Raw genomic sequence first — 26,543 nt, forward strand, 5'->3', positions numbered from 1 at the left:
TTTTTTTTTTTTGGTACTTAATGCAAGCTGTTGGGCAACAGCTCAGTAAAGTGGTTCTTATGAAAGTCATCTCTGGGGCCGCTTTGTTGCAGCACCAAACCACATTTATGCATGTCCAACAACCTTCATTCCTGTCATTATTCCATGAATAGTTTCTATAAATATTTATTGTTCTTGGCGTGATGGCATGACTGTGAGTTCAGCCTAGACCGTGTCACTGGGCAGCTGCCGGACTGGCACTGCCCTGATGCCTAAACCATTACATGGGTCTGTAAAGCAGAATAGAGAAGGAAGATGCCATTGGGAATGTTACTGAGAATCTCTGTCATAGTAGGTGTGGTTAACCTGGTGATTTCATAGAAGGTTCAAAAGAACAGCATGGTATTCTTTCCCAAGATTATAAATGTCTTTACTGTCACTGAATTTAATGTGTCCTTGATGAATAAAAGTATTCATTTCTTCTGTAGATTTTACAGTCCTGTTCTCCATGTACATTCGATGTACTTATTACAGTAATTAGAATAACTGGGTAATAACTAGGTATTAACCCTGAACCTACTCCTAAACCTAAACTTAACCCATGGAGTTATCTTATATTACCCTGTACTTTCTAAGGTAAGTGCATGTACTGTAAAATAAAGTGCAATTTGGATGATTTGAAAGAAATTAAGTATATTATTTTATAACAAATATTATCACTTGCATTAATTCCTGAATAAATTGTGTATTGTTTAAGCTGTATAGCTGTTGAAAACAAAATGTATGCAGTTGTTTTATGGTTTATGGCATTACCTTGTCATGGCAACAAAGTTCAATTGGATATGAATGAAGAAAAGGTTAGTAAACAATTTTTTTTTTCTCACACTTTGGCCTGGTTTCACAGACAGGGCTTAGATTAAGCCAGGATTAGGCATTAGTCCAATCAGGACATTTAAGAAGCTTTTATGAATGTAAATTAGAAAATTAAAAAAAACATCACTGATGTGCATCTTGAGACACTACAATAGCACTGACATATTTTTCATTCCTCCTGTAGTCATTCATTATGACATATTTAAATGAATTTTCCTGAGATTTTTTTTATTCCTGCTTAAAATATCTTGAATGTAACTTTACACCCTTGCTTCATTTAGTATATGTGAATCTATGAATATGCAAATGAGCCCCGTCTCCACTCACTCATACAGGCTCGTCTACAAGTCGATGTTTCAAAATGATAATGAGTTTTATGTATCATTCTCTACAGCGATGGACACATAATGATAATTAATATGATTAGCCTTTGGCTTGACTGTTATCAAACTGCTAATAATGTGTTGCTAATGTTACACAAACCATGTTTCCGTTCGCCATCTCAGTCTGCGTCTAAAAATCAGCATCCACGTCAGTGGAGAAGGGCATATAGTTTATCAGGACCCACTTTATATTAGGTGGCCTTAACTACTATATGTACTAACATTTAAATTCATAATTTGATAAAATGCACTTATTGTGTACATGTTTTTACATTGTACTTACATTTAAAAAATACCTCAATGTAATTACATCTGTAATTAATTTCTGTAATTACATTTATAATTACACTGTTGACACTTCCCTTACACCTAACCCTACCCTTAAACTTACCCACACCACCACACCTGTCCCTAAACTTACCCATACCACCACACCTGTCCCTAACTTTACCCTTAAACTTACCCATACCACCACACCTGTCTCTAACTTTACCCTTAAACTTACCCACACCACACCTGTCTCTAACTTTACCCTTAAACTTACCCACACCACCACACCTGTCTCTAACTTTACCCTTCAACTTACCCTCACCACCACACCTGTCCCTAACTTTACCCTTAAACTTACCCACACCACCACACCTGTCCCTAACTTTACCCTTAAACTTACCCACACTACCACACCTGTCTCTAACTTTACCCTTCAACTTACCCTCACCACCACACCTGTCCCTAACTTTACCCTTAATCTTACCCACACCACCACACCTGTCCCTAACTTTACCCTTAAACTTACCCACACTACCACACCTGTCTCTAACTTTACCCTTAAACTTACCCACACCACCACACCTGTCTCTAACTTTACCCTTCAACTTACCCACACCACCACACCTGTCCCTAACTTTACCCCTAATCTTACCCATACCACCACACCTGTCCCTAACTTTACCCCTAATCTTACCCACACCACCACACCTGTCTCTAACTTTACCCTTAAACTTACCCACACTACCACACCTGTCCCTAACTTTACCCTTAAACTTACCCACACCACCACACCTGTCTCTAACTTTACCCTTAAACTTACCCTCACGACCACACCTGTCCCTAACTTTACCCTTAAACTTACCCACACCACCACACCTGTCCCTAACTTTACCCTTAAACTTACCCTCACCACCACACCTGTCTCTAACTTTACCCTTAAACTTACCCATACCACCACACCTGTCCCAAACTTTACCCTTAAACTTACCCTCACCACCACACCTGTCCCAAACTTTACCCTTAAACTTACCCTCACCACTACACCTGTCCCTAACTTTACCCTTAAACTTACCCACACCACCACACCTGTCTCTAACTTTACCCTTAAACTTACCCACACCACCACACCTGTCTCTAACTTTACCCTTAAACTTACCCACACCACCACACCTGTCTCTAACTTTACCCTTAAACTTACCCTCACCACCACACCTGTCCCTAACTTTACCCTTAAACTTACCCACACCACCACACCTGTCTCTAACTTTACCCTTAAACTTACCCACACCACCACACCTGTCCCTAACTTTACCCTTAAACTTACCCTCACCACCACACCTGTCCCTAACTTTACCCTTAAACTTACCCACACCACCACACCTGTCCCTAACTTTACCCTTAAACTTACCCATACCACCACACCTGTCCCTAACTTTACCCTTAAACTTACCCACACCACCACACCTGTCCCTAACTTTACCCTTAAACTTACCCACACCACCACACCTGTCCCTAACTTTACCCTTTACACCTGTCTCTAACTAAAAAAATACTGAGCAAAGGTTTTGACTTATGAATTTGGTCTTAAAGCGTATTAAAAACACCACATATAGACTTTTGGGTGAAGCTAGTTAACTAAGGATAAGCAATAAGCACAAGCACAAGGATGTCAGTCTTTGACACAGCATATATTTCAATTTAACATACATTCATATGAAATATAGTCCTCTTCAGTGTATAAGTCTTTACAAACCTATGTTTCTTTTAAAAGCATACTGGATAGCAAGTTGTACTATAGAGAAGCTTGGAGTTATGGTATCGTACATAAATAATTCAGTCACTCTGTCTGACTAATGGAGCGGGGAATGCTGGGGGATGTGTTTATTTGTGATATGTGCGTCTGGAGAGGAAAAGTGCTAGAGTCATCGTGCACAGAATCCATGGTCCAAGCATCCCAAGCGGGTAAACAATTTATGTTTGTCAGTTTTTGCGCCAGATGCATGGTTACAGCTCATCACCAGTGATCTGTCTGCGTCACTAGCTACGACTTTTTAATTTTCAAAGCGCTCCTTTTGAACAGCTTGTTAACACTTTTAATGTTTCCACTCCGTCTTGTTCGGAGTTGGTTCGCATCCCTTCTAAAGCAGGGCTCACTTTAACACTCCGCTGTATACGCTATCGGCGAGTGATTCTTGAATTCAAGCAGCATCACAGGAACGAGTATGGAAAGTACATGTACGCCTGGACTGCATCTCAGCACGTAGTGTTCGGTTAGTCCATCTTTCAAGATGAAACCCTAAAGCAGCATTAATGATGACCTTTCTCCATATCCATGTGCCCCTGATCCCGCCGGGTCAATGTCTGTCGGTAACCCCGTTCCCAATCACATTAAAAATTCACTCTCTATTCGATTGCAATAAGTTAAAAAATATACATATATATATATATATATAAAAATAAGAGCAACCGCAATTACAAACAGAACGAGGAGAGAGAAAAATACTCTCAATTGGGCCGTCAGATATATAAGTCTCATGTATGACATGTTCCTCTATCGTTGCCTGGGAATGTCTCTGTCCTCCCTTGTGTGTATTTGCCTAGTTTCCCTGTGCATGTAGGGAAGTGCTGAGGGAACGTCCTGCCATCTGGATCACCGGCACGTGTGCATCTCCACCATCTTGCGACACTGTTTGCACTTGACGTAGCAGCACCAGTGGAACTTGCAGCTGCATCGGTCGACCACCTCCACCTCCTCCGTGTGGAATCCGCGACCGCAGCACATGAGCTCGCAGCCGTCGATGGCCTTCGAGGTCTTGTTGCAGAAGCGCCCCGCGGTTCCCAGGATGCCCGGCGTTCTGGGGTCGTGCTCACAGAAGTCTGGGCTCGGGTCCAGGTACACCAGATCCTCGTCTGTGTGCGGCTTGAACTGTGAGTTTCGTGGGACCAGGACCTTGGTGGTGCCCACTTTACGCAGCTCCACTTCTGTGGCGCCGTCGAATTTCTCCTTGATGACGTTGCCCACTTTGCGGAACGGTGGCATTGCTTTCCAGCAGGTCTTCACCTCGCAGGAGCCGGAAACGCCGTGGCACTTGCATTCCACTCGCATGTGGTTGAGAATCGCCTTCGAATGGTAAAAGAAATGTCATTAATGGGGTGGTTGCATGCGATTTCACTTTTTTAACTTTAGTTAGTGTGTAATGTTGCTGCTTGAGCATAAACAGTATCTGCAAAGTTACAGCGCTGAAAGTTCAATGCAAACGGAGATATTGTCTTTTAAAGTTATGGCAGTTTATTGCCTACAAAAACGGCCGGTTTGAACTACAACAAGCTTCTTCCCGGGTTGGTGACATCATAAACACCTGCTATTAACATAAACACTGCCCCCGCGAACACGCAACAAAGTGGGCGAGGCCACGTCGCAGTCATTACGAAAGAGAGAGAGCTGTTGCACAACTACAAACTACATATGGCCATCTAACCAATCTAAGACCATTGCTTTTTTCGGAGGGATGGGCTTCACAGAAGCAGGAAGCAAACGAGCCGTTCAAAGGACAGTGGAGACAGCGGTGTGGAATAAAGGTAAAATATACACTCTAAAAAAATGCTGGGTTAAAAATAACTCAGGTTGGGTTGAAAATGGACTAACCCAGCAATTGGGTTGTTTTAACCCAGCGTTTGGGTTAAATGTTTGCTTAAAACAACCCAATTGTTGGGTTAAAATAACCCAATCGCTGAGTTAAAACAACCCAATTGCTGGGTTAGTCCATTTTCAACCCAACTTGGGTTATTTTTAACCCAGCATTTTTTAGAGTGTAAGAAAAAAAAAAGTATTAAGACATGTTATACTGCGCCCCATAAACACAACCAAGCCTAGAAAAAAAACCACGGAACCACCCCTTTAATAACAAACAATGAGTGTTAAAACCTTTCAGCGGTGATGTTTGTGAAGCCTCTTACCTTCCTCCCTGCCTCGTTATTATGAAGGTTCATTAGGGCTCTGTTGGAGGACTGTCCTTTACTTCGTTCCCTGATGTCCACAAACGACTGGGAAAAAGCAACCCCATATGCAATATTATCTGAGCATCCGGACCACTGGAAACCTGTTGAGATCAAGACGGTCAATGATGGAATAATAAGAGAAATCTGGAGTTTTATCAGTCCATCACTACAGGTTAGTAAAATCAAATCTTTGAATGTCATTTATAATTTAGTTTGAGCCACTTATTAACAACTAGATATCCATGAGAAGAACTGTATATTTAGCTGGGTTTTATTTAGTTTTAGTTAAGAATATGAAATAGTCTGTATTAGACTGTACTTTACTGCAGAGGATTTCAAACATTATATATATATATATTGTTTTCTTTTTGTCTTAGTTAAACTCTTAGTTAAAGTAACTAGGGTTGACAATAGAATATAATAATAATATTTATTATTATTAATATTAAATACTAATTACTTCTGCCCAGTTCTGTTTCATCCATCCGTCCATCCATCCATCCATCCGCATATATCTGCATCCATCTGTATATCTCCATCCATCCATCTGTATATCTCCATCCATCCATCCATCCATCCATCCATCCATCCATCCATCCATCCATCCATCATCTATCTGTATATCTATCTGTGTATCTCCATCCATCCATCCATTAATCCACCCATCTATCTGTATCCATCCATCCATCCATCCATCCATCCATCCATCCATCCATCCATCCATCCATCCATCCATCTGTATATATATCTGTGTATCTCCATCCATCCACCCATCTATCTGTATATCTATCTGTGTATCATCATCCATCCATCCATCCATCCATCCATCATCCATCCATCTGTATATCTATCTGTGTATCTCCATCCGTCCGTCCGTCCATCCATCCATCCACCCATCTATCCATCCATCCATCTATCTGTATATCTATCTGTATATCTCCATCCATCCATCCATTCATCCATCCATCTATCTGTATATATATCTGTGTATCTCCATCCATCCATCCATCCATCCATCCATCCATCCATCCATCCATCCATCCATCCATCCATCCATCCATCCATCCATCCATCCATCCATCCATCCATCCATCCATCCATCCATCCATCCATCCATCCATCCATCCATCCATCCATCCATCCATCCATCCATCCATCCATCCATCCATCCATCCATCCATCCATCCATCCATCCATCCATCCATCTATCTGTATATATATCTGTATATCTCCATCCATCCATTCATCCATCCATCTATCTATCTGTATATCTATCTGTATATCTCCATCCATCCATCCATTCATCTATCTGTATATCTATCTGTATATCTCCATCCATCCATCCATCCATCCATCCATCCATCCATCCATCCATCCATCCATCCATCCATCCATCCATCCATCCATCCATCCATCCATCCATCCATCCATCCATCCATCCATCCATCCATCCATCCATCCATCCATCCATCCATCCATCCATCCATCCATCCATCCATCCATCCATCCATCCATCCATCCATCCATCCATCCATCCATCCATCCATCCATCCATCCATCCATCCATCCATCCATCCATCCATCCATCCATCCATCCATCCATCCATCCATCCATCCATCCATCCATCCATCCATCCATCCATCCATCCATCCATCCATCCATCCATCCATCCATCCATCCATCCATCCATCCATCCATCCATCCATCCATCCATCCATCCATCCATCCATCCATATCTGTGTATCTCAATCCACCCATCCATCCATATCTGTGTATCTCAATCCACCCATCCATCCATATCTGTGTATCTCAATCCACCCATCCATCCATCCATCTATCTGTATATCTATCTGTATATCTATCTGTGTATCATCATCCATCCATCCATCCATCTGTATATCTATCTGTGTATCTCCGTCCGTCCGTCCATCCATCCATCCATCCATCCATCCATCCATCCGCATGCTATATTGAAGTCTCAACCCATTTGTTTGTTTACAGGGGCTGTGCACATTAATAAACACGAATGTAAATGTGCCAGAATGAACCCAACGGTCTATGTCATCTGTCATTCATTTCTTGTGTGTGTTTGTTTCAATCATCTGTAGAGAGTTATTATTGTATTACAATCTGTTTCAGATCCTGCTCATAAACAGCATCTGTGAATAACCTGAATCGTGACTGATCACTTCACATGTCAGTCAGGCAACTCTTCCTATCGAAGCGGGCATTTCTTGGTCAGGATAAGCTGCTTTAATGACCAGGACTTTCCCTGTTCAGTCCGGGTATGCAAGAGTAATAATTGTGGCATCATAATTATTATTCAAAGAAAGCACACAAACCTTCTGGACTGACACCGTGCACATTGCGGTCGCAGCCACACTTGTCCAGCTCTCCACTGCTGCAGGCTCTGGTCACTGCAAAGGCTACGCTGGCAGCAGATATGGCGTACACAAATGCAGCTTCTCTGGTACCTGTGTGACCGAAACAAGCTAACGTTAAGCACCCCCGTGGATTTCAGCAGAGCTGCTTCATGTCCATTTAAATGTGACGCTACTTACCTTGTGTGACCACTTTGCCGAACACAGGAACGCTCTCCAGCGTGGAGCAGTTCCAGCGCCGGTTGCGGAACTGAAACTGGCACTCGTCGATGGCGAGCTGGGCGCCCCGGCGGACCGCGTCCATCACCTCCACGTTACGCTTGCAGATCTGAACCTGCCTCTGGATGAGTCCTCTGAGCTTCTCACAGGTTTCTTCATCAGAGATGCTCCCCACTGATGACAGCTTGGCCAGGTATCTGAGGACAAACCAACAGACTGTCATTAACCCTCTGGTGCTCTTCGTTTAGGGGTCTTCCCGGTCATAAGTGACCGGACACCTACAAATTAAACTTCCTCCACCCCAGTAAAACCAATGCAATTTATTTTTCTTCAATAATATTTTTTCTTTTTAATTTTGTATTTTGAGATGATTTGATGGTATTTTTTTATATTTATGCAATAATAATGGTCTATTTTTGTCAAACTTTTAAAAAAAAATTTTTTTTTGTTATTTTATTTATTTTTTAATTATTGCAGTATTTCAGGTTAAAATAGAGACTAGGCCTTCAAAATATTTTTTTTTGAAGGCAGATTAGCGCCCTCTTTTGGAATTATTTAAGAAATCATGCAACCATGTTTGTAACCACTAGAGGTCTCTATGGAGAATTCCCTAGTTCTGTTTTGAACACATTAAATTATTATTATTTTTTTGATGGATTTGAATATACATTTAAAAAATCTCAAAAACTATTTATTATAAAGTTTTATATATTATTTTTGTTTGTTAGAAATATAGATTTTTTTCTGTAAATTTGTGTTTTTTACGACCACTTAGCATGCTCGAATCATGCCCTCAATTTTTTTGTGTTAACATACCTAATGTTAGAAAAGTCACCAAGTTTCATATTTTTCCGATGAAGCTGTGATTTAAAAAAATTCAAAATGGGGTTCATAGGCTCAGTTTTTCATAGGTGTGAGTGTGTGTGTGTGTGTGTGTGAGTGGATGTGTCAGTATCACACTCTTGATGTTTTAGAGTGTCACCCCTTTACTGCTGTGTACTGTTTTTCAGCATTGTGGCCGTTTTGTAGATTGTACACACAAATATTCAGTGAATTTTTGCCGATTCATTTTCCTATGGTCGTTCATTTATGACCGAAGACAATGAACGCTACTTTTTTTTTTTTATGACCAATTAGCATGCTCGAATCATGTAAAGTCAAGTCAAGTCAACTTTATTTATATAGCGCTTTTAACAATGCAGATTGTTTCAAAGCAGCTTTACAGTGTTAAACAGGAAGATAATGCAACATAATTTTATTCAGCCGTATAGCCATTCTGGAGAAAAAATGTCATCAGTTCATTTCAATTATCATACAGGGACAGTGTGGGCTTTAGATCAGTAATTAGAGCAGTAATTTAGTTTATATGGTTAATTTAGTGTAATAATTAGATTTATTTCGATATTTAGTTGAAAAATTTTGAAAAATGCAGTGTCCCCAACTGAGCACGCCAAGCCAGAGGCAACACTTTTTTAGTGTGTTTACAAACCTAATGCAAGAAAAGTCACCAAGTTTCATATCATTCCGATGAAGCTGTGATTTTTAAAATTTAAAAACAGAAAATGTTCCGGTCAGAAATGACCAAAGAGCACCAGAGGGTTAATACACACACATGAAAACATGTTTGACTTTGTATCTAGAAGCTGGAGGTTTCTGGAAATGGAAGAAAAAAAGCACACAGGCTATTACCATGCTGGGTGAATCAAGTGATCTATGCCAGGGATATTGTAGAATAAATATTTATTTATTAGTTTAGCTGTCATTACATTTTCATGTTTTTACAGCGTTTTGAAGTTGAATGCCTTCATTTAGTTGTTGTTATAGTTTCCGTTAACAATAACACTGCATTGTCGCACTAACAGGTTTTTCCATTGACTCTCTAAAGCACAAACAGCATTAATATAAACGCCGTGGCCCTCCTGTGACGTTCCTGGAAAGCTGTGCTCGGCGGATGAGGTAAGGGTGATGTTGAGAGAGGCGGATAGAGACTATCTTCACCCATCACCTCCAGGGCAAGGGGGTCGGGGCAACACCTTGGCTTTAATGGGTCTGCTGAGCTCCATCTCTTTAAGGCACCTTATAAAAATAGTCCTATACTACAACGCAGCGCGCAGATTTAATCCGTACACACCAAGCTTGGTCTCATTATCATCAAGAACCGGTGGAGATCAAAGTCTGGACTGTTTAAGTTCTGCACAGATGCATTATGTGGGTTGCGTGCAGGTGATGTTTGCAAGAGTTGCTCACGGACGGGTTTGTTTGGTGTTATTTGTCTCTAAAGGTCTTTTGGTGTGGGACTGAGTAATTCGAAAGAACTGCTAAATGTATTGCGGATGAAAGTCTCAGAGTGGCTTTGAAGGTTCTGTGCTGTAAATACGCATTAAAGTTGCAAGATCTCGTGGTTTACTGATTCAGGTTCTAGCCCTCAAAATCAGTGCAAATAGAACTTGCCTCAAGAAATGAGTCTTTCACAGCTATGGAGCAAGCGTTTGTGGTTCCCCAAAGAACATATAAATGATCAGTTCTTAAAATAATTTTTTTTAAAGAAAAAAGTTTTCACTATAAAAAAAAAACCTTCTGTACTCCTCTTTACAATAAGGATTTTGTTAACATTAGTTTACTAGTTAACATCAACTAACAATAAGAAATAGTTCTAAATTGTTTATTCATGTTAATTTAAACATTTACTAATACGTTATTAAAATCCAAAGTTGTATCTGTTAAAGGGTTAGTTCACCCAAACATTTTAATTATCCCATAATTATTCACCCTAAAGTCATCCTAGGTATATAAACCCAAAAAAGTCTGTCCATCCATCCATCCACCCATCCATCCATCCATCCATCCATCCCAATCCATCCATCATCCCATCCATCATCCCATCCATCCATCCATCCATCCATCCATCCATCCTCCCATCCCATCCATCCATCCATCCATCCATCCATCCATCCGTCCGTCCGTCCGTCCGTCCGTCCGTCCATCCATCCATCCATCCTCCCGTCCCTCCGTCCATCCGTCCCATCCCATCCATCGTCCGTCCATCCCATCTATCCGTCCCATCCATCCATCCATCCACCCCCCCCTCCCCCTGGTGGGTTAATGAGGGCCTTCTGAAGTGAAGCTAACTTTATAAACTATAATCACTGGTTTCCGTTAACGACAGAAGAGTGACATCTGACCCAAAGTATGACATATTGATGTATGCAGAAGCGCAGAGGATAGAGCAAAACACCAGTCATGAATTAAAGTCTAAAACAAGAATTTTTAAAGAGAAATGTCAGAATTTATATATAAGAGAAGAGGAGCTTGAGTTTGTTACCCAGCTCTTTGTTTGAACAGCAAGAAGTGTCTACTCTCACCTAAGCTTACGCTAGTCCTCCTGGTCACTCTTCCGCTGGAACTCGATAGGAGCCATAGGGAGTACTTTTATAATTGATGGATGCGCGTTTTTGCGCTTAAGATTCTAGTGTACCATTTACTCCCATTATAAAGCTTGGAAGAGCCAGGGTACTTTTAATATAAAGGCCGCTACACACTCCGCAAGAACAGAGGAAAAGGTTCTCGCTCCCAGGGCTGCCCTGGTTTGGGAGTTCTCGCAGCTCGTTCTCGACACATCGTCTGAGCAGAACTTTTAGAGAACTATTGTGTGATTGGTCAGAATTTTAAAGTGGGCGGGGTTAATGCAGAGAAACTGAGATGTTCGGCACCTACTTTTCTCGTGAAGTATGGAATGTACTGGCCAGAACGAACTTTGTTCGAGAAAATTAACAAATTTCTTTGTTCTTACAGAGTATGTACCAAGTGTAACTCTGATTGTATGTGTCTGAAAGAAGAATGTCATATACACCTAGGATGGCCTGAGGATGAATAAATGATGGGATAATTTGCATTTTTGGGTGAACTAACCCTTTAACATTATTTAATGGACCTCAGCTAACATTAACAATGAACAGCTGTATTTTTATTGACACATTTTTATCAAAGATTAATATATAAACTAACGATAACTAATGGGACTTTATTGTAAAGTGAAGTGTTATCCCTTTTGTGGAATTGAACGTTTCTATGAATGCGGAACCATATTTGCTTTCCAATGTCTTTAGATTAGGGTCCAATTCTCACTATTAACAACAACTTTTGCCTCAATAAACTCCTAATTACGGCTTATTAATAGTTAGTGATGTAGTTGTTAAGTCTAGGTATTGGGTAGGATTAAGGGATGTAGGATATGATCATGCAGAATAAGGCATTAATATGTGCTTTATACACTCTAAAAAATGCTGGGTTAAAAACAACCCATTCACTGGGTTAAAACAACCAAAATGCTGGGTTAGTCCATTTTCAACCCAACTTGGGTTGTTTTTAACCAAGCATTTTTTAGAGTGTAAGTGCTAATAAACTTCCAATATCCTAGTAATATGCATGCTAATAAGCAACTAGTTAATAGTGAGAATTGGACCCTAAATGAAAGTGTTACCCCGTTATACCCTTGCACTCACATCTTGCTTTTTATGACACAGCCGCTGGTCCAAAACTGCATACTGTAGGTAATAAATTTGGTTTGAAACGTACTTTGCGACTGTTAAAAAAACGCATTTTCTGTATAGAATGAATGTATGTAGTATGAATGAGATTCGGACGCACTACATCCACAATGTTGTCACCGTCATGTGACCTACCAGCGCCAGTTGCGTTGCTTCACTGCCAAGTTGAAGGCAAATCTACTCCTGTGGCCTCATGGGATAGTAAAGTGGCCATTTGTATGCACATTTCAGAATCTCAACGGCATTAGTAGGTCATCCGGGTACTTTTCGTCTACTGTTTTATCAATACTATGATGCTATTTGGACAAACCACTTGGCTCACATACTGGTTTTACACCTACTATATAGTATGGAAGCATATTCGGATGCAGCGATCTCTAGACCTTCCTTTTTTTTCATTTCACTGACTGGAGTCTCATGCGTTTCACACCAAAAACATGTTCTGTGTGAATGGCCCCTAAGAGTGTATTATGGTCTGCTTTGTTTCAGACAAGTTAAAAACAGCACATCTAGATCCCAGCGCCTGGCAGCGGGGCATCTCACCCTCTCTGCTGTTGACAAGAGCTGATTTTGAAGGCCAAGGCTGGGGCAGATAAGAACCAAACACCTCCTTGTTCATGAGACCGCATCTCTGCTCTCACAAGCTTTGATAACACACTCCTGTCCGGCCAGAAGATGATGCATGACATCAGCGGCCAGATGCAGACTGCATTCTGCATGGCGGGTGACTAAGTTTCTTTTTTATCGTGTGTAGCATCTGTTGACGATTGCATGTTCTTGCATGTGTGTTTACAGCTTTTGTTTGTTACACCAGTAAATTAGTCCTGTGATCCTGACCTGATAATGAATCTGGCAGCCAAATGGCAGCGCAGGCCCGTCCGTTGCGGCGGGATAAGCGCTGGAATATAATATATCAGTGCCAGATGCTCTCATAAGACTTGCGCTCGTATCAAGCTCGGGATTTTCGACAAACAAAACACCTGAAGAGCGGCCCGCTGCATATTTGTCTGGGAAAAAGATTGCCTGAGACCTTGAGAGAATCTTGTTTTCATTGCTCCCCATTTCTAGCGTTCTCTCCTACTTTGTTTTCAAAGAACGTACTCTCTAATCGCAACGCTAAGTTTGGGAAAACAGGGCGAGCCGACGCGACTGTGGGATTTTGTGAAAGAATGGGAGATGCCTTCCTCTGTGTTCCTGGGAGGTTTTTGCAGAGCATTGCACCTGGAGCACGGTGCCTTCTTCCTTTTGTGTCATGTTTGTGTTGAATTACACAACCCCGGCCTCCGAGCGCTGTTGGCTCCAGATGGCTTAGCCAAGCGCGACTTAGCACGCAACCATGCTGTTTGAGAGAGTTTCAAAGAGAATGAGAGAAAAAACATAAATCGCCAACTCGGACACAGACCAGGCTGCATATATCCAATCGCCTCTTACTACTGGCCATGAATAAACAAACTTAAAGTTATATAATATACACTTCCATTCAAGAGTCTGGGGTCGGTAAGGTCATTTGTTGCATTTTTTTAAATCAAAAATACAGTAAAAGCAGTAATATTGTGAAATAATATTTCAAAATAGCTGTTTTCTATTTAAAGCTGCATTTTCAGCATCATTACTCCAGTCTTCAGTGGCACACGATCCTTCCGAAATCATAATATGATGATTTGCTGCTCAAGAAACATTTCTGATTATTATCAATGTTGAAAATAGTTAATATTTTTGTGATTTCAAGTTTCTTTTGATGAATAGAAAGTACAAAAGAACAGAATTTATTTTAAAATCATAGAAATGAAAGATCTTGCATCTTTAGAAAGCTTTCGTAAAATTATAATTTGTCTTTACTGTCAAATTTTGTTTTTCACAAAAACAAAACATACAAACAAAAACGTACTGCGTATATACATATACATACCTTTAAAAAGTTTGGGGTCATATATATATATTATTCAAACACACACACAACTAAAATTGCAACTAAAAAAAGCTTCACTCAGTTTATTGAATAATCATACGATGGCTGTGGACATTTCCTGTCTCTCTGTGGTAAATCGGGGTAGGTAAATATCAGACCTGAACAAGCTACCGACAACAAGTAAACATGCGTGCCGAGCCGGCCAAGGGCCACAATTTCATGTTGTTTGCAAAAATATTTGATATTTACATATTTGTCAGCTGTGCGTCACAGGGCGACACTTCTGTATTAAAAGCCGTTTGTCTGACATAAATTCAGCGTTGGGTGCGTTTAAGAAAACTGATGCATTTCATTACTTCGTATTTCCTCCACGTATTTACATTTTTATTATTATTATTAAACCACCTTAACAACATTTAATGTCTCTCAGCAATACCCAGGAGTTAGTTTTGAACAGAAACACCATTGCTGTTACTATAATGTACGACTATTGGCATTGCTCAAACTTTTCCAAAAACTTTGTGGGTGACTTATCCTGCACCTCTTGTGACAGACAGAAATGATACACCGCCCAACCAAAAAAGAGTTGAATTGGCAAATGCTTAAGTGGCTATGATTTGATCATTATTGCAGTGATTATAATGTTTCTAGCATGGTATATGTTTGGCAACAGTTCTTCCAACCCTGATTGATGGAGTGTGTAGCTTTTCATTTCTTAAAGGGATAGTTCACCCAAAAATGAAAATTAGCCCATGATTTACTCACCCTCAAGTCATCCGGGGTGTATATGACATTCTTCTTTAAGGTTATATTAAAAATGTTCTGGCTAATCCAAGCATTATAATAGCAGTAATAGTTGCTCTGTTTTTGAAGTCCATAAAAAATGCATCTGTCCGTCATATAACGCAGCTCCAGGGTGTAAATAAAGGCCTTTTGAAGCGAATCGACGCGTTTGTGTAAGAAAAATATCCATATTTAAAAATGTATTACATTTTTTTCAATGGCTCTGCATCAGCCGTCCCCGCGCCATCACTTCTGGCGAATAAGGTCAAAATACATGCAAAATACCGGCGCGATCATAGGTATATACATAGATTCCTCATTAGTGCCTGCGCGGATCGGTCAAATGAGGCATCTATGTATATATTTCTATGATCGCGCCAGTATTTTGACCTTATTCGCCGGAAGTTATGGCGCTGGGAATACTAGATGACATTCGTATGATAAGAAAAATAACATAAGGTAAAAATAAAATAAGGTAAAAAAAATAACATAAGACACCAAACGATCGGTTTCTGTGAGAAACCGAACAGTATTTAAGACATCAATGTGTCGCCACGAGCCGCATGGTTTAATATGGATTCGTATGTCTGTGTTCTTACTCTCATTGCTCTCATACTCTAAAATATCCCCATTGACATGCATTATACGACTATCACACTGCAACGGTTGGAGTTAAAAATCTTCATTTGTGTTCTACTGAAGAAACAAAGACACCTACATCTTGGATGCCCTGGGGGTAAGCAGATAAACATAAAAAAATTCGTTTTTGGGTGAACTATCCCTTTAAACAACCATGTAGGAAGACACATCATGGCTATATTTCAAGATAAGGCTACAAATTATGAAAGAATGGTTGGGAGGGAGCCAAACATATAACATGCTAGAAACATAATAATCACTGCAATAAATCCAAACAGCGAATTTTTAATTTATTTTAAAAAAAAATTTTTTGGCCTGGCAGTGTATATGAAGTATGCAACTTGACCATAATTTTCCTATTACTTCTCTATATCAGATTTGATTTTCAGCTGGAAGATGATGAATTGCATAACGTATGTAACCAGCCACGGGCCAGTTGCATAAAGCCACTAACACTGCTTCTTAAGAACTTCCAACAGCATTTATTCTAAATAAAAATGTTTTGTAGTACTATAAATGTCTTTACTGTTGCCTTTTGATCAATTTAATGTACCCTTGTATTAATTTTGAAACTTAATTTTGAAAGATGTCCTACAGAAAGGACCCAAAATGTGAGTCAAACATCCATCACGGAATGCGACATGTTTTCAGAAACAGATGTGTCATTCTTGCACAACTGTGTTTCTCTAATAAACAGCTCTAGTTTCCTCAATACCTCGGTGACTCATTGGTATTTCTAACTCTTGCAGACACTTAAAAGCACATGTACCAAAAAGTCATTTGCTTTTAGTTATGAACGTTTGCCTGGAGCAACAAGACAGTCTTTAGAGTTGCATTTATGCTTATCTGCAGGTCTAGTGGCTCTGTCTTTAACTCTAGAGGGCAGTGTTATCTCATTTATTACCAGTATATCCTAAAAGATTAGCACTACAATTAACTGAACATGTTAATTCCAATCAATCATGTGGATCTCATTCGGCGTCCAAGAAAATATCACACGTCATTACTAATGCCATTTTGTTTCATGGGTTGTTCATATTTATTTCAGCGTGTTTATCTCTCTTCTAACAGAGAGTTAAGATACTTCAGAGCACCAAATGTCTTTCAGAGACGTATGAAAGTAAACTAAATCTAAGCTATACAGATTCATTCAGCTTTGCTAACATCCGTCTATGAATATCTGCTTATGCACGGCAGGACCTTTTGAATCATACCCAGCTAACAACAAATATCGAAGAACATTTAGCTTACGTTTAGCAATTAGCTTATGAAAATGTTATTTCTGATGTTTCAAACATCCAGTTTCTTAAACATTTTATAAATGTGAAAATGAATGGAACATTCCATTGTATCATTTTTCAAACATAATGGGAATGTTACATTTGAATGTTCTCACATTTAAGAAATGTTAGATGAACATCCAACTAATATGTTTCAGACAAAAACGTTCCATGAACGATGTATAAATACAGTTTTTTTGTACATGTTAAGAACATTAGATAACCAGATAACTCTGAATAAAGGTTCTGTTAACGTTACTGGAAGAGTATTTGCTCATAACTTTGAGAGAACCTTGCCAGAACGTTAGCCAAAGTTCTGGGAACGTTCCCTGTGTGCTGGGTATAGGGGAGAGTGGGGCATAACCTAACCTTTTTTTGTCTCAGTTTTTGTAAATCCACTTGGGGTTCAGAGTATTTATTTTTTTCCCACATTAATTTCCTGCATGTCTAGTATAATTATGTGGTTTTGTTTCATTAATACAGTGTATACTTTTTTCTTGATTTACCCTTTACCCATACTTTCCTGTAGCTCAAAAAGTAGAGCATGGCGCTAGCAACGCCATGGTCCTGGGTTTGATACCCAGGGAAAGCAAGAACTGACAAAATGCAAAATGTGTAGCAATGTAAGTCGCTTTGGATAAAAGCGTCTGCCAAATGCATAAATGTAAATGTGAAATGTGACAACATGCCCCATAGGTGGAGTACATTGTAACATGACCAAATGACAGTTTAAAATGTTACCTGATATAATCAAAAAAATGTTCAAGACAAACTAAAATATTTTGTCAATAAAGTACAATTATTAACTTTTTAAAATAAAATAATGGCATTTTTTAAGCATTAAAAATATACTGATTTTTGAGTCGACAACAGACACATCACTAAATACAGCTATACAGCATAGTTAAAAACATAATGATAATGAATCATTTCTGAACATTATCTCTCAGACATTATTCACCCTTTTCTCGTGGTTTCTCAAAATAATTAATAAAAGTATAGAATAAAATAGCGTAGTTCTAATAGGGGCTCATTGTAATGCATTGTAACACACACCCCATCTGCGCAACTGGGATTTAAACCGCGGCTCATGTCTTCTGCTGTTAGATCAGCATTAAAGAACATCTCAACTGTTAAATAACAGATATAAGATTCAAATAATATCAGATTTGTCTGATTTTAAATAAGCAAAAAAAAAACAGGGATGAAAAATAGACTTACTGTAAGTAAGAAATTTACTTTTGTTATGGTTAAATAAATGCTCAGTAATATCTTCCAAAGATTTTTTAATTTTGGCGCAATTTTTTCTCTAAATAATGTTGATATGGCAACTAGTAAATACACTACGTTTCGTCATCTTTAACCCCGCGTTAGGTTGTGCCCGCGCTCCCCTATGCCTTAAAGGAACACGCCGACTTTTTGGGTCTTTAGCTTATTCGCCGTGTCCCCCAGAGTTAGATAAGTCCATACATACCATTCTTATCTCCGTGCCATAACTCTGTCTGACGCACACACCGCTAGCCTAGCTTAGCACAAAGACTGGAGGTAAACGGCTCCAGCTAGCCTCCTGCTCAATAAGTGACAAAATAACACCAACATTTTCCTATTTACATGTTGTGATGTGTATAGTTACATCGTGTACTAAGACCGACGGAAAATGGAAAGTTGTGATTTTCTAGACCGATATGGCTAGGAACTATACTCTCATTCCTGCGTAATAATCAAGAACTTTGAGCCGTACCATGAGTGCAGTGGCGCAATGATATTACACAGCGCCTGAAAATAGACTAACTTCCATCAACATAACCAACCTGACAACCATTTTCGGGCGCTGTGTGTCCAGAACATCAGGACGCAGATCTGTAAAAGTGAAGGCGGACAGACAGGAGACTGGAGGACATACACCCAGGTACAGATTGACTCAATTACTTTTTTCTGTTTAGGTGTTGACAGGCCCCAATGGGAGTTTTGCAGTTTTATTTTTAAGATGAAAGTTGTCTGATGATGAGACAAATACAAGAGCAAACGCAAAATAATAAGTTAAATTGAGCATAAGGCCTCTCATAAGGGTCGATGTGGTTCTCAATCTCATTTGTGAAAAGCATTATTACGGCATCCTGATTAATGGGCTGTCAATAAGAGATTGCTCATTAATCTTTTCAATTTCTCTTTTACTATAATTTGTCCATCACCTGTTTTCTACATGTAGTGTGTAATATAGATGTTTGTGAAAGTAAAAGGTCAGCAAGGATCAAAGTGCAGATAAATACAGTCATTGTCTCCCAAAAGAAAGAACAGATTCTGAACGGCCAGCGAGTCGGCAGTAATTCTAGTCTCAGTTCCTACACGAACCACGTAGGTTTGTTACACATTTGCATAATGCCAGCCTATGGTCTTCATTGGCTGCCCGAGAACAACATCTAATTTGACACCTCAAACACTGTAGTTGTAGTGGAAGAGTTTGGTTTGTGTTGTTGAGAAAATGCGGTTTTCTGTGTTGTGAAAGCAAATCCTCTGCATGCACTTCCAAAGGAAGAGTACTCAGACTCGAATTGATAGAGTAAAACTGACGCCATCCTTACCGTTTTTATGCTGAGGAAGATCTAGGGTTGAACGTTTCTAATGCACCCTGTAAGCTGTTGACCAATCACAACAGACTGTGCCATCTGACCAATCAGAGCAAGGCTGGCTCTCAGGATGGAGGGGTTTAAAGAGATCGAATCCTTTATCAAACCCTTTCAGACACTCTGAGAAACAAGGTGAAGCTGTAATGTATATTACGAGAAAATGTAAGTTTTTTCGGTAACACTTTAGAATAATGGTCATTAGCTAACATTAGTTAACTACATTAGTTAACATCAACTAATTATGAACTGCACTTATAAAGCGTTTATTTATCTTTGTTAATGTTAATTTCAACATTTACTAATGCATTATTAAAATCTTGTTAACATTAGTTAATGCACTGTGAACTAACATGAACAAACCATGGACAGCTGGATTTATATTAACTAACGTTAACAAAGATGAACAAATACAGTAACAAATGTACTGCTCATGGTTAGTTCATGTTAGTTAATACATTAACAAATGTTAACTAATGACCATTATTCTAAAGTGTTACCGTTTTTTCTATTTTTTTTTTGTTTTTTTTTTACCTTGGATACATACAAACCTACTGTAGGAGACTCCAAAACAACACTAGGAACCTTTCTGAGGTTTCAGGGCCTTCTGACCAATCAGAGCAAGGCTGGCTCTCAGAAAGAAGGGGTTTGGAGAGACCAAATCCCTATCAAACCATTTCAGACAGTGTGAGAAAAGAGGTGATGCTGAAATGTATATTACGAGAATACGTGTAAACCTATAGGAGACTCCATAAAACAAAATGAAGAACCTTTACTTTACTTTAATGAGGATATTCTCAAGAGGAAACATATCAAAGTTTCCTGTTTTATCAAATGAACGTTTTAATATGCTGTTGTATGAGTGGAGGTATGTGACAACAGGTTTTACAGCTTCATTACCCTGTTGTCACTGGTGTTATTTGTGTTATCAGCCCTCGGCGCCAGGATGTATTTCACATTAGAGGTTTCTCTCTTCTCATGTTGCTCATCAGCTGTGAACTATTTATTGACCGTCCATGTGCAAACGTCTCCACCATTGTTCTTTCCATCCCATGCGGAGAGCAACACAGTGTCACATCCTAAACAAACACAACTGCATGCTTTTGTATTGTTTTATATTCATAATCATAGAGGCGATTTAGTGAACCTTCTGTGACCTCGGCATCTCAAAAACCGTGCAACTCTTTCTTTAGTTCTGAAATGATTGCATCATGGAACTAGAAAAGGAAAGTTCATCAAGGCAAACTTTAAAGTTTAAAAACCATTGGATTGTGAAGGTTGCCTAGGCTGTGTATGTTGGAGACTCAAAGTTTGGATGGACTGAGAGAGTTGGGATTTTTCAATAGAAGTCTATGGATATTTTGGGAGGATATTTGTTCATCTGAAAGAGGGAAATTGTTCAAACAGTTAGAAAAGATGCCGAGTTCAGACTACACTGTATCAGCCTGATTTTGGCACAATTTGAATGTCGTAGTGATTAGTGACGATGTGTGTCAATCGCTATATCTTGTGTAGTGTGTCATAGTGAATGACAACTGACGCCACGCCTGAGATGCTTCACGACGTCCCGACAGACACTAGCATGTTTCATTTTTTCCAGCACATCTGTGACGTTGACCAATAGGAGCAAACATGCCTTCTGGATGACATCACGCATGTTGTTATAAACGACAAGCGATGATTGGTCAAGAAAGCAACATGTAGTCTCTCGTGTTTCTTGTTCACAAGTCAAAATCGCACACAGTGACTATCGTAACAGACAAAATATTGTGCAGTCTGAACCCGGCATAAGTTGGAGCAGACTGCAAGTCTGGTGGATTTAATTTGAAAGCTCTAGGAGTTTCAGTCAGAAATGTTGGTCCCAGCTTAAAGGGACAGTTCACCTAAAAATGAAAATTCTCATCATTTACTCTCTCATGCCAGATGTTCAGAAGACATTGATTCATCCACTGGGGTCGTACTGATTACCTTTATGCTGCGTTCACACCAAACGGGAATAGAACATCAAAATCGTGTCTACTGTGAATTGGATGCGAGCGTTGGAAGCGAAATAGACGCACGTTCAAGGCGCTCCAGGAGAAATATGTCATAAAACACCACTCTGCCTCTTTTCATTTTCATTAAAAAAAATATTAAGCATTAACAGCCACACAAATGTGGTTCAGCCAATGCACTACCTGGATTATCTTCACTGCATGTATATTTACATATCCTTAAAAATTTTATAAAGTTATGAAACTTCACTTTGCCCTCAGTCAAAACGATTTGGCAGGCAACAATAGATTCATTAGACCAAATATCGCAATATTAGATCTACACAAGACGAATTCTGTCATGTTTAACCACTACAGAGACATCCGAGCCAGCGGCAAACGCCAGAAGAACTGGCCGAGGAAAGGCTGCTCTTGTGGGGGTAAACGAGCGCTGAACGCCCGGTGATCGCCTGGATCTTTTTTTTTTTTAAATAGGTGCTCTCTTTATAAACAAACCACAGATTTGAGCTTTAAACAACTACATTCCCACCTGAAAAAGTCTTAAAACGACCTTTTGTGACACAATAGTAGTAAGTAGTAAATTATGCAGGGTTTCTCATCACGTCACTTTACCACGTGACAGCAGCGAGCAGGCTCCTGATTGGTTAACGCGGCGCGAATTGACGGCAAAGTTCAGATTTTTCAACTCGGGCGTCAGACGCGAATTTGTTTCAAACGCGTGAATGCACAAAAAGCACCACTCGTGCATATCGCGCAAGACGCTCAATTCGCGTCCAAATTTGCGACCTTCGCGCAAACTGGACGTGCGAATGAGGCGGAATCGCGTTGCGCGAAACGTGTCTATCGCGCCGCAGGACCTCCAGACGCTCGTCAACGTGCCTTTCCATTGACTTAACATGGAAATCACTCGCGCCAGACGCTCTATTCGCGCTCGGTGTGAACGCAGCATTACGATCGCTGAGTGTGTTTTTTCAAGCGTCAAACAAGTGGCAGCCATTCATATGGACTCGCAGAGATTGAATTTTTCCCCCTAAAATCTTTGTTTGTGTTTATCTGAAGAAATAAAGTCGATGACATGAGGTTGAGTAAATGATTTTTGGGTGAACTGTCCCTTTAAGGATTTTGAAGTTTGATCAATAACAGCATGCTGGCTCTGCCAAGCCAAGATAAAAGCAAGAGTCGCTGCTTGTCCAAATACATTAGAATAAGTATCGACTGTCTATTTGCAGTATTTATTTAGAAAAGAGTTTGTTCAATAACATTTACCATCTGTTATTTATGCTCTCCAATTAGTGATTCATTCCAGGCATTTTAACACACAAATTCATACAGCGATGTAAGCTTATATTTGCATGAACAAGCACGAGGTTTGAAGATGTGCAGGTGCAGTACAACTGCTCTCGTGAGCCGCACCTGCACCTCCACACAGGTGCGGATGGATGTGCTCAAGAAAATTACATTCACACCTCCCATAAATGAAAAGCTTTCAGCTGTACTTCAAAACATTTAATTATGACTGTCGACTAAAGAGTTGACTTTTATGCCACGAGTTCTGTTCTATTCTAAGTTTGTATTCAATGTACAAGAACATGCGGCTTTACAGAACTACAAGTGGCTTTACAGCTTGATACATTTTAAGCACCACAAAAACCTTCATTCTTTAGTTCTTTAGAAAGAGGTGTGGTGTTTTAAAAAGCCCAGAAGCCAAAACACTGATCTAAAGAACTTATAATGAAACATAAACGTCTTTTTTAATCTCCAAAGAGGTTTGTGCCGAACCTTTAACCTACCACAGAAAAACCATTGATCCTTTATTTTTAAGAGTGTGTGCAGGTGATATTGAACACAGGCTTCTTGCATGCAACAAATACGAAACGTAACAGAATGAGTTTGGTTGCTCAATCTTATCAACGAGCGAGACAAAACATAAACAGTGTGTTTTCTTAATCTTACCTTACATCTTTATCTGATTTTGAGACATAGCGTGCAGCATGTTTGTATAAGACGAGGTCACTGTTCATTTCATTTAAAGAGTGCTAAGGAGATTTATACATCTTGTCAGTTGTCATACCGATTCCATTGATTGAACAATGTATTTTTCTACTTTCTTTTAGGAATTACAATGAATGCAACCTTAGAATACTATGACCTATGCCCTTTCCTTGATCAAATTCATATCAACTTAACCTCTCAGTTCTTATCAAACGTTTCACTTCAGGACTAGTCAGATATTTATGACATGAATTCACTGTTTTCCCATAAAGCAAGTTTCTAGTGTTTCCACTACGGCTTCATGCCCACGTGTTGCTCATATAACTTGAAGCATTCACATTTCATGTTTGCAAAAGAACTTGTCTAATGTCTATTTGGCTACTTGCTAATACCTGTCCTGGGATGGGGTTGGAATAGAGTACAGGCTCCTGTCAGAATGATCATATTTTGTAGACAGGTAGGAGGTTTTCCTTTAGTGTGAAGCGTGTCTGTACATGCCCCAAACCTGTCACCGCGCCTTTAGTTTAAAACACTCTTCCATCGAAAACTCAACTGCATCTGGATAGATTAAATGATGTGTTATTCTGCCCTGAGGATACAGATAAATAATCTTAAAACAGCCAGAAATGCAAACACGGATTATACATGTTGATACGGCCTCAGCCAAGCCTGTGTACTGCTACTTAGCTATATAAATGTCTAAATCAGATCACAGGTTCTTTGCTATAATCGTAAACTATTAGACGTGATTCATTTCTACAGCTCTCTCCAGCACTGTAAGTATGAAGAAGAGTGCTGTTACTGCTGTCACATTCACGCGTTGCTCTCCAGGCTGCGCGCAACCAGCGCCAAGCGCGGCTGTGCCAAATGCACATGAACTGAAAGTCTCCAAATAACCCGTTTCATTTCCTTATATTTTGTGATCTTCATACAATGCATGCTTTTGTTTAAACTGAATTGCTTTTCTATTATGGGCAACGTTGCACTTATTAAAGTTTACTATGTCTTCTGCGCGTACGTGCTAGAGCTATATTCTCATTTACAAGTTGGCTAGTTTCCTAATGTCATCAGATTTGGGATTGCCATGGCTCATAAGTCGCGGTGCACTCGTTTGCCTTTTGGGAATCTGAATGACGTTAGTCATAACAGAAAACATAGACGTCAAAACATCACATAAATGAGGAAAGTGATATTCACTTACAGCCAGTTGCTCGCATTGGCGGAGAAGAGCGCTAGAAAGAGCATAAGCAGTGACCTTATCAAATACTCCGATGACATCTTGAGAGGAAGAGAGGATACAAGCAGGTAAAGGTTGCTGGGATAAAATCCTCAGGAGGAGTTCGTCTGGGGCACTGCGCTGAAAAGCGATTAATCCATCATTGCGCATCCATTTGGATGAAAATCAGCAGGTCTGTCCGGATCAACAGTTCTTGCCTCCGCGTATAAACAAGCGCAAGTGCTCAATATAGCTTGTATAGTGGCAGCACAATCACACTTAGCGGTATCCTCTGATGCGATTTCTTCAGAGCGCGTGCAGCGGTTTCCACGGTCCACTTTTACGCAGCATCAGGTAAAGATGAACCACGCGCGGTCCCCCCGGTAAAGTGAGTCTAAATGACAGTCCTGGTCCCGCGCATGCAGTTCATTCATCTAAACGTGAAGTTCAGCTCGGTTTGATGACCCCTGTAGATGCCACTCTGAATTCAGTCTGAGAGTGAATGCTGAATTTACTGACTCCTGAAGGGTTTGGTAGGGGCGGCGCGTCATTTGGGGGAGGTTTTGATGTGTGAGAAAGCAGATAAAGGCGGGTTTACTGCATGCATATATGTTTTCTCTTGCGCTTGGCTGCCAAGTTTTTTTTTTTAGAGTTCTCCAGAGGGACTCAGCGCGGCAGCCATTCGCCGTGCTCGAGGTATAACCTCTTATACGTTTGGCAAGGTGTATTTTCCCTGGCCTCAGTGCCCCTAAACGCAAGCACTTTGTGGTTAAGATGCTATTTATAGACTCTCGTATTTTGACAGCTTTGTATGAAAATAGACGTTATGCGTATTAGTAATGCTGTAATAGCCTATAGCTGTCATTTGAATGAAAATGAAGATTTGTGAATTTTGTGAACCACAGCATCTCCGAAGATTTGATTTATTAGGTTTACACTAACAAATAAAGCATGTTTTGTATTGAACATTGGGCTGGTTTCACTTCGGGTTGTTTCCTCCCAGCACACTCAGCAACGGTTCATCATGTGTGTGCATATGCAATAGGAAACCACAACACATCTTTCTATGCTGGTAAATATTACGTGTAATTGTTTTTTTCTGCCTAGTACTGGACTGACAGACAAGTGTTTGACTGGGTCACCCAAAATCCTTGTTGACCAACAGAGGGAGAAAGTGAGTAACAATAACTGATGCTTGTGTCAAGCCTGGCGTTTTCTGGATTGAAGGATTTCTAGGGTTCAATCTGTGAGATTATGATATGCTGTCTTTTTTTTTTTTGGCCTTTTAATGTTGCAAAATATAAACTTTTGTTGCCCAGGTGAGCATCACAGTTTGTATCAGATAATTTCTCTTTCCAAACATGCGTTCGTTAAGGACCTCTTTTTTAGCTTGAAACTGTGAGATTTTATCTTCATTAAAAGCTAAATTTAGGTAGGTTTTTTTTCATTTTCTA

General features: G+C 39.8%; 1 protein-coding gene across 1 annotated transcript; it reads right to left on the reverse strand.

Annotated features, from left to right (window-relative positions):
* Positions 1–4,155: 4,155 nt before the first annotated feature.
* wnt4 (wingless-type MMTV integration site family, member 4) lies at positions 4,156–25,151 on the reverse strand (the record flags this gene model as incomplete). The annotated part of the gene is made up of 5 exons (XM_079844258.1): positions 4,156–4,626; positions 5,463–5,605; positions 7,848–7,979; positions 8,067–8,302; positions 25,075–25,151. 5 exons carry the CDS (start codon positions 25,149–25,151, stop codon positions 4,156–4,158), a joined length of 1,059 nt encoding a protein of 352 aa, XP_079700384.1.
* Between the last annotated feature and the right edge of the window lie 1,392 nt (positions 25,152–26,543).

The sequence above is a fragment of the Gobio gobio genome (genome assembly GCF_949357685.1).
Source record: "Gobio gobio genome assembly, chromosome: 19".
NCBI lineage: Eukaryota > Metazoa > Chordata > Actinopteri > Cypriniformes > Gobionidae > Gobio > Gobio gobio.